Source organism: Sparus aurata, chromosome 20 (assembly GCF_900880675.1).
Source record: "Sparus aurata chromosome 20, fSpaAur1.1, whole genome shotgun sequence".
NCBI lineage: Eukaryota > Metazoa > Chordata > Actinopteri > Spariformes > Sparidae > Sparus > Sparus aurata.
Window position 1 is genome coordinate 19089347 of NC_044206.1, and position 15676 is coordinate 19105022.

The following is a 15676-nucleotide window of genomic DNA, read 5'->3' on the forward strand; positions in this document are numbered from 1 at the left end:
CAGGGAACATGATTCAAGATGAGCGGACTCAAATGGGTGCACCAGGTGCGTCCCTCTGATGTCTCTTATTAAGGACCTGCAGCTCCGAGGAACAACTCTTATTAGTTTAATACATCAGTGCTCAGAGAAAACCGGCTCCTATACATCATCATAGCAGAAAGAAGAAAGGAAACGGACAACGGCGTCATGTCATGTATTCTAATTCTGAGACAGTTAGGAACACTGTCTGTGTGTGTCATTTACTGTAGAGGAAAACCACAAAGACAAGTCGCTTTAGGACGAACCTACACCGCAACACAGTTTTATGCTTTTTATAACAGAGTTAAAATAAGTTCAAACTGCATCTGAGCGAAGCAGAAACATTTACATTTTGCTGCTTTATTGTCCCCAACAGATATATTATGCCTGTATAGAAAATTATAAAAAAGCAGCTTTATCCCAGTTGCACTTTATGTACTCCAGTGTTATCTCTCCTAACTTTTTTAATCACACACAAATGTATCCATGTGCCGCCTCTTCCATATCTGTGTGTTTACCAATCTAGTTTCCCCTCGCCACTGTGGCCAAGTGCTAGCTCATCGGGGGAATGTTGGGTCTCTGTAAATTTAAGCAACACTATGTAACATTTCTACTGCAAAATAAAACAGCTTCAATACGATTTTGATGGTACAGTGTCTTGTAGCAAGGTGAATGGCGTCTCTGTCTCAACCACTCGGCCCCCCTAACGCTTGTTTCTGCACTAGGTAACCTCAGTGAGAGGGTTGGATCACGTTTATTTCAGGATACAAATTTTCAACACATAATACGTTATGATATATTCAGTTTTGTTTGTATTAAGCACCTTCATTAGGTTTGACAAACTGTTACAGACCTGGGATTTGTATTTACGACCGCAGTGTTGCACGAAATGTTGCCAATTACCACATAATGTTGCCACTTAATTGAAAAGTGTCAGGAGATAGGGCTGATGTTGTTGTGATTTGACGCGATAAATAAAAAAAGATGTCTTTCAATTTCTGTGATTTTTGTGTTTTGTGTCTTTATGAGAATTATTATATAGTATGCCAGAAGAAAAACAAACCAAGCCATCAGTCTTGCCGTTCATTTTCAGAATCAGATGTACAGTCAGAATTAGCTCTGTGGCCAAGTATGTAAACACATACAAGGAATTCACCTGTTTTTAAAGCTGCTCTTAACATACTACTTACAGACAGAACAATATAGTGTAAAAAGTAGACATACAGATGAACAATAAAAATTGACCACATGTCGAATTCATAAAAAGATGGGGCAGCTTATCACCAGAGTAACCGCTAACTGCTGCTAACTGTTAGCGGTGCAGTAAGCAGTCTGGACTGGGAGGTCCAGTACCAAGGGAGCGTTAATGTTCACAGCCCCAGTGTGAGTCTTTGGACCAGGACGGGCCATGGCTAGCTGGTTAGCATGCTGACTTCAGTCAATATTTTTCGCAAGAAAACACATAAACATCAAATTTTCAAAACCACTATTTCGTCACATTCTGTTTATAATTTTCATTAATTTTTAAAAACATTTTAAACTAAAATTTTACATGTTGCCTCTTTAAGCAAATAGTTGAAAACAATTTAATATCAACATTAAAATCCCGCAGTGTTGATTTAACAGTCAAGTATTTCTTTATAAACAAACAAAAAATCACAGTAACCACAGTAACCTACCTTTAGTCAGCTTACTGTGAAAGTAATATATATATAAAAACAAAACAAAAAAACATGAGAACAGAATAATTTCTTATTTTACATATCACCAATTTACATCATAGGTAACTAATACTTAACATCCTTGTCCAAAAAATCTTACTGGGGCTGTGAACATTAACATTCCCGGTCCGGACTGCTAACTGCACAGCTAAATGAGCTAACTGGCAAAGGGCAGCTACAGTTGGCAGCAGTTAGCGGTTACCCTGGTGATGATAAACGCATAATTGTATTGTCAAAAAGGCTATTTCGTCAAATTCTGTTAATAATTTGTCATTTTTAAAAAAACCGTTTAAACTAAAATTCTTACATATTGCTACTTTAAACACATAATTAAAAAAATACTGTTTCTGTAAATTATAAACAAAAATATTGAATAAATTAAATACTTAATTACGCGTAGGATTTAAGAATAGATGATTATTTTTATTAAAAAAAAAAACACAGTGAGAGTTTCAGTAAGCCTACTGTAAAAGCACAGATTAATCTCTGTATCACATTTATCCTGTAGTTCACCCTCTGCTTTATCTATCGATCACCAGTTCACATCACAGGCAGTTAAATACTTGACACAGAAACTTCTCTGTCGCAGTTTCCGCCTCGGCTCGGAACACAGTGGAAGTTTAGCAGGACGCCGGCAGGGTGAAAAAGTTGTGATCCCTTCCTCCCCCTTGCGGAGCGTCCTGTCACTGGTGGAAAATGGCTGCTCGGAGTAGCTCCCCAAAGCTCAGAGAAAACTGAGAAAGACAAAAAGTCTGCTCCAAACAACAACAAGGTCTCGTCGTCGGGACCCCCGTTTTTTTTCGCGCCTCTAACGGGATTACAGGAAGCCTCGACAACTGAGAAATGTCTCGCTGGGTGCCCACCAAGAAGGAAAAGTATGGTGTTGGTACGTAAAAGACACACACACACACATAGAAAACTTGCACGCTCCATCGTTAGCTCGTCCTAGCTCTCTGCTGCAGACTGAACAAGTTTTGGGGGAAAGCTTGTGACTGAGACAGCCGCCGGTTTCTTATTGTCTCCCGTGTCTCTCTCTCTCTCTCTTTCTCTGTGTGGGTTTTATTATTCGGCGTTAAAAAATAAATCTGGTTAAAGTGCGGGAATGCAAATCTCGTGCGCCGGCCGCTTGCCAGCTGGTTTGCATGAAAACGCAAAACAAGGAATGTGTCCATTGTGAGGAAGAGGACTGTGTGTGTGTGTGTGTGTGTGTGGATTGGGAATTGTTAAGAGGCGCGCCTAGTTACACTGGCGCTGTTTCCTGTGTTGTGGGGCCTCCGCCACAAACTAGTAAGAGTTCACGGATCACTTGTAGCTCTTCTTTTTTTAAAAGTTTGTTTAAGGTGGTTGTGTCGTGTTTGCTGCTCCCACCCTCTTCTCTCTGCTGTTGGTTGTTTTAGTGTCACTTTCTCAGAATTGCTGTGAGGCCTGAGAAACAGTGTCCCGTTGAGCCTCCACCACTCCTCCTACTCCTCTCTCTTCTTCAGGGGGGGATTATTTAACATCCCTAAAAAGTGTGTGACACCTATATTACTGTAGTTATTTGTTAGATTCATCATTACATAAATAATTCTTTTAATGAAGGCTAACATACGCTGGTTGCCACAGACATGAGCACCAGTACTGCTTATTTTTAAATCACTTTTCCTATTTTCAGCTTGTTATTGCGTTTATGAACCACAGGGATTTATTCATTGAGGAACCACAAAGTCTGTTAATGCTCCTGGCGTTAGATTTAATACCAGGATATGTTTCCCCGTAAACCGTTTACACAGCAGTTTTGTTATGCGTAGTGTTTGCATAAATAATTCTCTACGAGTGCCATTTAACTGTTAAATATGTTGCGCGTGTGTGTGTATAAATAATCAACGGGCTGCGCGGTTAATCAGAATGTAATCGGAATTGCAAAAGCGGCTGAGTTAAAAATGTGTGATGAACAGCATTTTAATGAAGTCACCGCGCCGCTGTTGGGATGACTGCAAATCTTGTTCTCCGGATGTAAGAGAGCTTTTAAAAAGAAAAAAAATGTTTATAGGCACATACCCCAACAAACAACACAGTATCAAGATTGTGTAGTTTTTGTTTTTTGTTTGTTTTTGTCAGTGAAAATTTCAAATTGTGCTGCAAAAATGATCCTCCTTATGAAGGGAAGTAAAGCTGCTGTTTAGTTGTCAAATTTTAAATAATCAGCAACTATTTTTAGAGATGATTGATAAGTTTGAGTAGTTTTGTAAGATAAGAACGTGACACGTCCTTTATTCTAGCTTCTCAGATACTGATTGAATTTGTGTTGCAAAAATGATCATTCCCACTAATCGTTGAATCACATCGCAACCCCATGCAGGCCTGAGATAAAATAAACCATCCTTATGAAGGGAAGTAAAGCTGCTGTTTAGTTGTCGACTTCTAAATTATCAACAACTATTTTTATAATTGATTAATCAGTTTGAGTAATTTTGTGAGAAAGGAAAGTGACATTTCTTTTACTCTCACTTTTTAGATATGGATATTTCCTGCCTTCTTTACTCCTCTATGACAAAAAAAAACAAAAACCCAACAGTATAAACCAAACAACTAACTGATTAATCAAGACAAAACCCGAAAATCATTGCTTGGGGCTGAAAGCATGCTATAGGCCTACTGGTGAGAAGCTGCTTAAATTTCAGACTTTTATAGGGGTAAACTGAAACATGAGAACAACACGGTCATGGTTAAACACGATCACTGTGCTGCATTTGAACTAATGCTGATTTTTCTGGGGATCCCCTGGTCCTGTTCAAGGCTGCAGTGTAGCTGCAAACTACACGTGCTTCCCAGAAGAATATGGTTTCACCACAATGGATGGTTACTTTCAATGTGTGTAATGTACCCACCACCACATGCGCACTCCCTTTATAGCTGCGTCCATTAGCAGGACTGACGGAGGGCTTGCAGCTGTATGAGGGATGCTGATGCTGATTGATGGACGAGTTCAGCAGGTTACACCGAAGCTATGATTGGCATCTCCGACTGCAGCATCCAAATGAGCTCTGTTGTTTTGAGCCTCGTGTATATCATAGAAGTGAACTGAATCATCATCACTTAGGCCTAATCGATTAGTTGTCAGTTATTAGATTAATTGTCAACTATTTTGTTAATCAATTTATCATTTTTGACTACTTTCTTAAAGAATAATAAGTAACATTTCTCTGTTTCCAGCTTCTAAATGTCAATATTTTTCAGTTTCTTTTCAACTCGGTGACAGTAAACTGAATAGCATTAGATTGTGGACAAAACGAGGCATTTGAGGATGCCATTTTGTGCTTTTTTGATTAAAACTATTTGACAAGAAAATAAGCCAACACAACCTCATACCTGCACGACTGAATAAGTTGATTGTCAGTGACTCCCATCACAACATACGTTACCATTCCCAAATCAACGTGACCCTTGCGGTATGCTACCGACAGGCGTACCGGACATTTGTATAACGTTCGCAGCTTGGCTAAGTTTTGGCAATAAAACTATGTTGTTAAGTTTAGGCACTCATCTTACTTGGTTAGGTTGAGGAAAACATTGTGCTTTGGTTTAAAATGACTACATTACTTATGTAAATTCAGTTACAAACATACCTACGTTATACGGAACGACCTTAGTAAGTTAAAATGACTCAACGTTTACGTTTGCTTTCACACTGGATCCAAACAGCTGTCTGTTCTGTAAAGCTCTGTGCTAGTTTGACCCAATCATCCGTCCCCGACCTCCTCCCTATGCGGACTTATTGTATTACTTGCTCCTTTGTTGCTGTAATAATTACCATGGCCAATAGAGGGCGCTGCCTAGCACGAAATATAAATATGGGTCAAGATATGCTGCTTTCCCAGTCAACTGATATGGTTGTTTTTCTTATGAGGATGGCCGGAAACGTATTGTTAGTGTTGTGTGTAAGTATACTATTCAGATGCAAACAATTGCTTCGATATATTCTCCAATATCCATGAGATATTAAAATCGGAGGGTCTTCAAAACCTCTCTGCAAACATTCTCACAGGGCTGCCTGAATGCAGGAGTGGATGAGTCATTAGTAGAAAGAGAGGCAGCTGCCACATCGCTGCTGCAGAGGATTGGTGGGGTGCACAGCCGCTGCACTTTTAATACTTCATGTGTTGACCAAGAAGCACTAATGAGCACTCCGCGAGACCTCTTATGCGGGCGCTGCTCGCTGCGGACCTATCTGTGCATCAGCGAAACTTTTGTCACGCCGTTCACCACACTCATAATGGCCCCATGGCTTTATTAGTGTATGCAGGGAAAACCGTCTCCTTTAGTCAGTTCACAGCAGTGTTAATAATAAATGCTACTGTCTCCTCGCATAGAGCATAGCAGTAGTAATAAAGGGCTTTGTTATCATACCAGCAGATTCACATTACAGTAGCTGGATGATTGTTGAAGCAAGACTTTGCAAGGTCGCTCGCTCCAAACACCAGCACTGGAAATTAAACCATATTGAACTTGTGTGCAAAAACACAATGCCGTTAAAAATTCCTGTCTCTCTTTTTTTGTGGTTATGCTCCTCTACGTGGCAGCTAGAGACCTCACCAGCTGATTAGCTTCAGCAAGCTCAGATGATCAGTGAACTGCCTGAGTGGGACTAGTTATCAACGTTGTCGTGACGTAGGACTAGATATCATCTTTGGTTTTATCACAACATTATTATTAGGCCTTGAACCAGTGCATAACTATAAGCACAGAAGCTTTAAGTTACATTGATACCAAACAAAATCCACACACGGGAGGCGAACAGTCATTAAAGTAGTTATTGACTAATTGTCCGACTTATTATTTAAGTCATGATGTGACTGAAATATGCATTTTCCCACCCTTAAATGCTGTATGTTGATAACTAAACGCCTGTACATGTCTGGTCATTGTATCCGCGATAGTGTGGATTTTCATTTGAAGTAAATTCACGCGCGTATCTCTAAAATCTTCTGTAATCTTCTGTTATCATGATGTGTGATTTTTATCTTGATGCCTGATAATTCCACAGCAGTCTAGTGTAGTGATGCAAGACAACCTGCAGACTCTCTGCACATTATGATAATGCTCTTCTCTGCTGCAAGTATACAGCAGTAGCGGAATGTATATCAAAGTGTAATTAGGTACTGTACTTAAAGCTCACTGTGGTGTATTCCTGTCAACAAACAGACGTCATCTTTACATTAAGTGTTTGCTCACCAAACCTCACAGTGCGTCCTTGAGGTCCAACAAACTTTGTTTTATATCCAGCATTGTTTACATTGATGCTTATTAGCTTGCAGTCTTCATCTCTCCACTTATTGGTGCATTGCAACTCATTTTGGCGTGTTACATCCAGGCAATAACAAGCAGGCACTGACGGGACCGAACCAGACATGAGCCCGGACATCACTTCTACACGTTTGAACCTCGTCCGACTGTCCCTGATGGGTTGGATGCTGCAATTGTTTAGAGTGTTAATTGCACCAAAATGCGGACTTACTCCACAGCTCCGTAGCACCACTAGAGGTCTAAAACTCCACTGGGATCCAAAAATATGCATGTTTACATCGCTGCTTTAATTTTACAGCGGAAGATACACTTTTATTTATTTTGCTGCGCCAGAATTGCGTTACAAAACATAATCGTGATAGAAAATCTGATTGTTGTTATAAATAAACTATCCATTTGTATATAAAGTTAGCTTAATCCTGACCAGCTACAACAGTAAAATGTTACAGGCAGATCAGTGCTAAAGCGATGATAACTTCACTTCATTCTTCTGCACAATGACTACTTTTACTCCTGATAATTTAGGGACGCTCAACTGATACTTCTGCTTGTCTTGTTAAATGCAGGGCTCTTACTTGCATGGGAGTATTTTTAAGTTGTTGTACTTCTACTGTTTCTTTCATAAAGGATCTAAATCATCAGTTGTTCTTGTAAAACCCATTCCCGTTGGTACCTGAGCACCTTGACTTGATTTCGTAAACCCATATTCTGAAAGCATCTGGACGGAATCCCCGCTGATCTCTACAGAGGCAGCAAACTTTATTGCTTTTTTACATTGTTTCTGTGGATAATCGATGCCCTGAGGCATTAGCTTGACTTCCTCCCACCAAACAATGTCTTTGGTTCCACTGGCATGTTCAGAATGCTGACTGTCAGCCTGGATTTAACTCAGCTGATCTGGTGAATTGACAAAATTCATCGGCATTCATGAGACGGCCAGACACAGAGAGCATTATCGACAACTTTCAAATGGAAGTTGAGGTTTTGGGCTGAAGGCGTGACTCCATTCTTTGACCCCTGCTCGCGTGATAAAAGAGGAGTAAAAGGGATTCATTCGTCAAAGAAATGTTCACATCATATCTCTCTTGACCTTGAGCTAATTTCATTACACAGTTCTTTTCTTGTCAAATGCCAAACCAGCCTGGCATAAATCAAAGGGATCAGGAGTTTTGAAGCCTAGTTATTCTTTTGGCAACTCAAAAGTGATTTAACAGGGCCTGGGGGAGATGTTTTTTAGCGTCTCTGGGTTTCTGTGATGAATTAACCAGAAATATTTTCTGATGCTAATTTCAAGTGTTGTCTCATTAATTCTGTTTCATCAGGATGCTGCCGCTGTTCCTTAAGAGAGACTTCAGAGGGTTTGCGGTTCTAGAAAGCAAACCAGGGAACACTAAGCAACAGGACTATTTACTGGATCTACACGTCACTGTTTGAGACTCAAGCACGAATTATGTTAGAGAGCATGTGCTGTCATGAGAAATGTTTTCCACTCCAGCCCATGATGCTTCTCCCCTTGTAATTTAGCTTCAAGTAATCTAACATAATACCAGCTAAGAACACAGAAAATGCTATAATTGTTCAAGGTCCTTTCTTTCCCAGTTCTCAGGTTTTGAGGCAGTAAGGAAATGCTGCTTCCTGTAGGTCAGGTCGCAGCTTATCTAAGACGACAATTGGACACACACACGATGCACACCACGCTCTCAATGTTAGCTCTGTTGAGGCTGTGAAAACTTGTGTGTGGCAGCCAACAGGACAGATTCGCCTAGACAGCTCCCATTTGGAACAGGTTAGCGACTGAGTGACACATTGGGAGCAGAAAACAGAGACGCAGCCGTTTTTTGAGTCTTGACTGAGGCCCATAAGTAATTTGTGAAGCCCCCGCCCTGCACCCATGAAAACCGTCTCCCACCCACAAGTGCAGTAGGCTAACAAATATGGTTGCAATTAAAACACAGTCTCGGTTACAACATCAATTCCAACCATGTGTTTTTTCAAGCTCCCTGCCTCTTATTCACCCCTCTGTTACAAGCCTGGGCTGAAGCTATTTGGTGTAAATTGTGGGTGGGTGAAATTTTGAGTCATCACTGTTTTTTATCAGTTCACTTCTTGGTTTTATATGCTAGGAGCTATTTTCATTGTAATTTCATTCAACCAAAAAAAAGGCCTTGTCTCGCGCCTCTTTTAAGGTGCAGTGAATGTAAAAGGGAAGTAAAGTGTGGCTCTTGTCATCGCTGCGCTCCCTGCCAGATATCCCCGCTATTAATCCTGACATAACAAAGCATTCAACAATATTAACTACACGGGAGTTTTCAGCACAGGACATCTGATTTCTCTCAGCCTTTGCGTTTAAACTTTGTCCAAGGAAAAAGAGCTGAGCTGACGAAATCAGAGACGGAGCGCCTTTTTACTGGAGTGAAATAAAGGAGCTGATTAATAGGAAGGAGATGCTGTAGAGACAAGCAGAAGAAAGGTGATTTTTTTCTTTTTTCTTTCTGTCTTGTCAGGAGGATAACAAATGGTTACATCTTTGTTTGGTCTGCGTTGCATCCAGGTGGTGTTTATGATCAGCGCTGCGCCTTGGCTCATAAATAAAAGTGTACAAACAGAAATTGCTTGTGTTTCGCAGCAGAGGGAAGCGACCAAATTAGAGGATGCACAGAGCAGCGCTAAGGTGTGATATGTTTTTTTTCTCGTCTCACACATCCATCCTCTTGGTGTGCTGACCAATATATGCGTTATGTTGTGTTTGGTAACACGAATCGAGTGTTTTTTTATTAAACACCGCTGACTGTGAGGCGCTTGCAGCTCTCCTGAGTGATCACAAGAAGCCTGAGTGCTATGCTAACACCATTATTTCAAATATTATGAGTTTGTGCATCACGGCGTTGGATTATTTGTTTCTGGCAGCGTGCAGAATGCTGATTCATCCTACACCTGGGATCACGCGCACACTGCTCGAGGTCCTCCCCGAAATTTAATACAACTGCTGCACTTATTGTGCTGCTGTACAGATCTGTAACCAAACTCTGTATAAACATCTATTGAAGCTTGATTTGTGACTTGGTTTATATTGCCAATCTAGTGCTGCAATGATTGATTGGTCAGCTGTCAGTTATGAAATTAATGGCCAACCATTTTGATAATCACTTCGATTTCTAAGAAAAAAATACATACATTCTCTCAAACTAGCTTCCTAAATGAGAATATTTTCTGGTTTCTTTATTCTGTGAAAACAAACAGAATATTTTTGGCTTGTGGACAAAACAAGACATTTGTGGACGTCATCTTCTGACATTTTATGGACCAAACAACTAATTAATTGAGAAAATAACCTACAGATTAATAAGCTATAAGAAGTGGCCAACTTATCACCGGAGTTGGGGCTAACTGTAGCTACGTTTAGCTGGTTAGCATCGTTAGCCGTGCAGCTAGAGGTCTAGACTGGGAGCTCGGCGTGCCAGGGGAGTGTTGTTGTTTGCACCGATAGCATGGTAGCTTGAGAATGAGCTGGGCCAGGGCGCTAGCTGGTTAGCATGCTGATTTCAGCAAATATCCCTGCAACACAATACATCGACGTCATAACATTAAAACTGTCGTATCTTCACGTTTTGTTTACAATTTCTGTTGAAATTTTTGAACATTCTCAAGTTAAATTGTTGCATGTTGCACCAGTAATCGACAATGACACTAATTGTTGTTGCTGCCCCCATTGAGTTAGCTGTGAGCTAAGCATCAAGACTCATACCTAGTTCAGGTATTAATATTGTCCGTCATGGGAAATGATTATACTTCTCTTTTTGAGCAGAAATTATTAAGAGACTTTTTATTGTCTTGTCAGTCGTTAGACAGTCTCTTAGTCAAAACTTTGGCCATCATCCTCTCGGTCTCTCTTTGGAGGTCAGTATGACTTTGCTATTATTCATTCTGAAAGGGAATTATATATTACTATGAGCCGCGCTGCTTGGTGAGGCAATTCTAATAGTACAGCTCCCAATGGCTTGCTGTGAGATGGTGGCTAAGACAAATGACAGCTGGCCTATTTAATCAGTGCATAGCTAAGTGGTTCCACACTATTCCTTCTTGGCTCACCACTGAGACAAAGCTGGAACGTTTCTACATCTTGTTTAAGTGTCGCTGTCATCTGAAAAGGTTGTGGTGGTGCGAGCGGGGCACCAAAAAAAGAAGAGAATGAAGCGGTTGTGTGAACAAATTAACCTTGGATTAACACAGGTGAAAACATGATTTGTCTCTTAGCTGCTAATTATAGTGCGGTTCAGCTAGGAATTAGAGCTGCTTCGGCACCGAAAAAGTAAATCTAGAGAGCCCTAAAAATGTGATGTTATGAATCAGAAATGAGTCAACATCCTGTGAAATCGTCATTTGTACCCTTTCTTAGGACTTTCCTTCATTCTTGGTCTCAGCTGTTTTTGTTTTTACATAGCAACATCCCGAGAGGCTGGTTGATGCGGACAAATGTTAACAGTATGTAACCAAGGCTTGGTTCTTGGTTCAAGACTTCTCCACGTCATGGGTTGGTTGGTTGCCTTTGGTGACCTTGCGCAACATGTTTGTGGTGAAAGTTTACACGAATAGACGTGAGCATACATGAAGCCACATGCTCCCTCCTTGTCAGATGCAGCGAGACATGAAGAAGAAAGGATACACAAACACACACACTCACCTCGTTTGGTCACGTATGGTGACGCCGTACGTCTGAGTGACTGATGTAGGCTGGCTGCACAGGCAGGCGGTCTGCAGTGCCCTCGGTATTGATTGCGGACATGGCAAGCAGCTTGTGCATTGTCTGAAAAGAGCCCTGCTGTGCTGCTTTTGCTAGCTTGACAGATGGCTAATGGTGTGTAACACGCCAATGTGAAACAAAGGTCACTGATGTAGACATGTGTCATTACATAATTTAGCTTCAGCTGGATGAAATTAATATAAGAGAACCTTTTAACTGTCATATTATATCAGGCAGACAGATAATATGGTTGTATGAAGTCGTTGGTTCATAATAATAAACTCCAGCCTGGAGTTTAATCTAAAATGATAGCCCCCATCAGAATCGAATCCTCTGAGACAACTGAGCTGATGACTACTGGCACAAATATGTTATTACCAGTGGACTAAAATGACAAAGCATTTTCCCCTTCATGACAAAGTAACACAAAAAAAGGCTTGTTTAGGGCAATGATATTTTCAGCCTAGGTAATTTGAGCACTTTTTTACCAGAATCCAATCAAAAAGGAGTGAGTGGAGTGATGATTCAATCAGGGCTGCCAGCAGGTGTAAAAAGGATTTACCAAGAACAAAAAACAAATAGCTGGAAAAAGAAAATCCGAAGTCTGCTCTGATGGAAGTAAACCTTCAGCTCCGGCCAGGAAATTGTTCAGCCAGGGTGGTGAGGCCTTCTGATCCTGATGTATACTGTCTTGTTTTTGTTCCCTTAAAATTGTGCTTCTACCCTTTTGCCTGATATTATATTTGATTTCTCAGTGATCCTTCAGATGTGGTTATCACTGGTGACAAAGATATGTTCTGGATGCAGGATGTGTTAAAGTGTAGCAATAAAGGTTATTGTCTGAAATGACACCAGTTCACTGAAACAATATATTTGACTGGGAATTGAATCATTATAAATAACCCCGAGCATCTGTTCCTGCTTTGTAATTCCCAAAACATTGTTTTATCCTCCCTATGGATCACTTTTCATCTTTCATTTCTCCTTTTGCTCGCATGTGATCAATATCGATGTTCAAATGTGAGTTAGATGCTCAGCGTAAACTTTTTTTTAAACAGGGTAAGCATTTCTTTCCAATTCTTTTTCTCTGCTTTCTTTGGGACACAAGCTTGAGACAGAACAAGTAGCTCAGTGGCTTTGCGGGAACAAAGTTTAATGTCGAGGAATGAAAAACCGGAGTCAAGAGCTGGCAGTGAATATGAGACTGTAAACTTGGCCTGTATTGAGTATTCTTAACAACGTCTGACTGCCTGCTCTGGCCGAGGCTTTATTCTACCAGAGTGATGAGCTTGCAGCTGAGCTGAGGCAGTGCCAGGCTGCCAGTGGGTGAGCTGACACTAGACGACCTGTCTGTTTCTGCGGGTCAAGCGTGGGCTAAAAGGACGAGCTCCCTGGGAAAAACTCACTTCCCAAGTACCTCAGAAGACGGAGCCTAGCTGTCGGCAGGTATGACTCGGGGTGTGTGCGCATAACTTAAAAGACGAGAGCCGGCGGCATCAACATGCAAGCTGTTATTAAAGTCCCATAAGCTGGAATACATTCTCCAGTGAACATATTTATTTTACCCTGAGTAAACTTCCTCAGGGTTGTGTTTCCAGTCATTACTCTGTATTGGCTATGAGTCCTCTAATCCCAGACGATCAGATTCATGCAAAGCAGAAATCACAGGGCTCCACAACGCTCAGGCCATTCAGGTTATAAAAATGTCAACATTAATATCAGCTGCAGTTCATATTCATGTTGCATTTGTCACCTTTTAAAAAGCCCCAGTGGTTGTTTTGTGGGACTTGTAATGGAGTTGTCAGTCATTGATTGTGGTCTCAGATGGGCCTGGGACTGCCACGTGCAGCAAGAGACAGCCTTTCAGTAGGGTTGGCATTTGATGAAATGGCCTTTTGTGTGTGTGTGTGTGTGTGTGTGTGTGTGTGTGTGTGTGTGTGTTCGTGTGTGTGTGTGTGTGTGTGTGTGTGTGTGTCTAACTACTTGATAAAGTCAGAGCCCTGCAGCTCAGATGTTTCAGGGCCCTGGAGGCAGTTTGAGATTTCAGTGAGTGGCAGTTCCACTCTGTGATCAACCTCTGGGATTTAGACTCCCTTCTGTCGCTGATGCCTCAGTCTCCGTTTTTTGTTAAAAAAAAGAGAAAAGAACAAAACAAGGAAAAAAACAACAAAGATGGAGATTGTGGAGACGTGAAATTAATTTTCATTCGGCCATCCAAGGATGTAAAGCCATGTCCTTTTCTAGTGGAACTTGTCCATTTGCTCTGTCACACTTTTGTATTTGTTTGTTTATGTCGACACAATTGAGTCAATTCAAAAGACACAAATCGGGTGTTCTAGTAATCGGATTGTTGCTGGGTCGAACCCCCGGCTCTGAATTAGTGTCCTTGAGCAAGATACTGAACCCCAAACTGCTCCTGATGAGCTGCCTCTTCTGTCAGTTTATGAATGTGTGTAAATGGGTGAATGTTGGGAAGTGTTGTGAAGCACTTTGAGCGGTCGGTCTGCCAATTATGTTCTTGAATAAGGTGGATCTATCAAATGCCACCTCATAGCCATGATGGCAGCCTGACTTGAACCTGGACATCAATGCTAAATGTATGCCTGAACCCAGCCCAGCCCGTCATATCCGCTACAGGTTTGTGTTGCGTCCATGCATCTAACCTGCAGTGCTTTTTATCGTTTTGGTTTGAGTTGCCGTAGAGGTGTCCGCCCTCTCTTGCATATAATGGAACTACACGGCTCTCGGCTTGTGGTGCTCGAAGCGAAGGGGGAGGCCATCAATGTTTTAATCGGGCGCTGAAATAAGCATGAGCCTCTGTGCAGTTATGAGGGAATGAAAAAAAAACAAAACTTCATACAAGGTCTGTGGATTTTCTTGAGCGACCGGGTCAAAGGCACATGGCTGTTTTTTTCAAGTTATCTTTTGACACGAGTCACGTCCAGTTTTATCTCCATTTCCAAAACTTGGCAACTCACGCCAAAACAATCTAGATGGATAAAAGGGCACTACAGAATGGAGTCTTGTTTTGTTAAACCAAATCACAGAGAAGCAAAGATTGTTATCACACAAGACAAAGAAAGCGATGAGTAATGACTAGAAAGCTCAGTAGTTTTCTGTCAATCAACAAATAGTTTCAGCTCTACTGAACTGGTATAAAATGCGTCTGTCAACACCAGTTTGTGCACATTCAAGTCAAGTAGACCGTTGCAATAGTTATATCTGTGATACGAAGGCTGTGTCATGCTTTGCACGTTTTTTGTAAAGCAGTGGTTAAAAATAACATTGCTGCCCTGAAATCAAACGCTCAGCACATGAGCGACCAAACCACGAGCACTAGCATCGAGCAGCCACGTAACCAACGAGATACTGAAAGTAAACACGTAAACGAGGCTCTGCAAGCACGACAAGCAGAAGCACCTGTCCTATAGATACAACATCAAGAGCATACTGTTTTGTTTTGCTGCCACACTGCACATAGTTTTGTTTTTTTGTTTTTTTGCCGAGAGCTCACATCTGGCCTGTGCTGCTCCAATTAAGTTGTTAAATGAGGCGACTGATGGGGCAGTAAAGGTGATGATAATTTGATATTCAATTGGGTGTGGGGGTTATTGTTCCAAATGCCGTTTTCTAATTTCTTCTTTAAGCCTGTGCGGATGTTTGGAAGCGACACTTCATTTCATCTGATTACACTGCTGCTTTGTTTGTAAAGAGATGGAATGGAGGTCCATTTTTAATTGTAAGGAAGCCAGCAAATGTCCAACTTATGGTGAGGTGAGGTCAGTGTCAAGCCTCCCGGCTCTGGTGCTGCCTTAAGCCAAAAGGTCGGCTTATTAAACATGCGATTCAAAAGGCCAAATGGTGATTTCTTTCAGCGGCTGGTACACTATGCTCTTTTCAAAATGTACTT

At 41.2% G+C, this 15676-nt stretch overlaps 1 protein-coding gene across 4 annotated transcripts in view; it reads left to right on the forward strand.

The window, feature by feature from the left end:
• Positions 1 to 2177: 2177 nt before the first annotated feature.
• dock1 (dedicator of cytokinesis 1) overlaps positions 2178 to 15676 on the forward strand; it is a 206031-nt gene continuing 192532 nt past the window's right edge. For all 4 annotated transcript variants that reach the window (XM_030400621.1, XM_030400622.1, XM_030400623.1 and 1 more), the window contains exon 1: positions 2178 to 2625. In XM_030400621.1, coding sequence (XP_030256481.1) covers positions 2583 to 2625 — 43 coding nt within the window. In that variant the 5' untranslated portion in view covers positions 2178 to 2582. The remainder of the gene's footprint in view (positions 2626 to 15676) is intronic.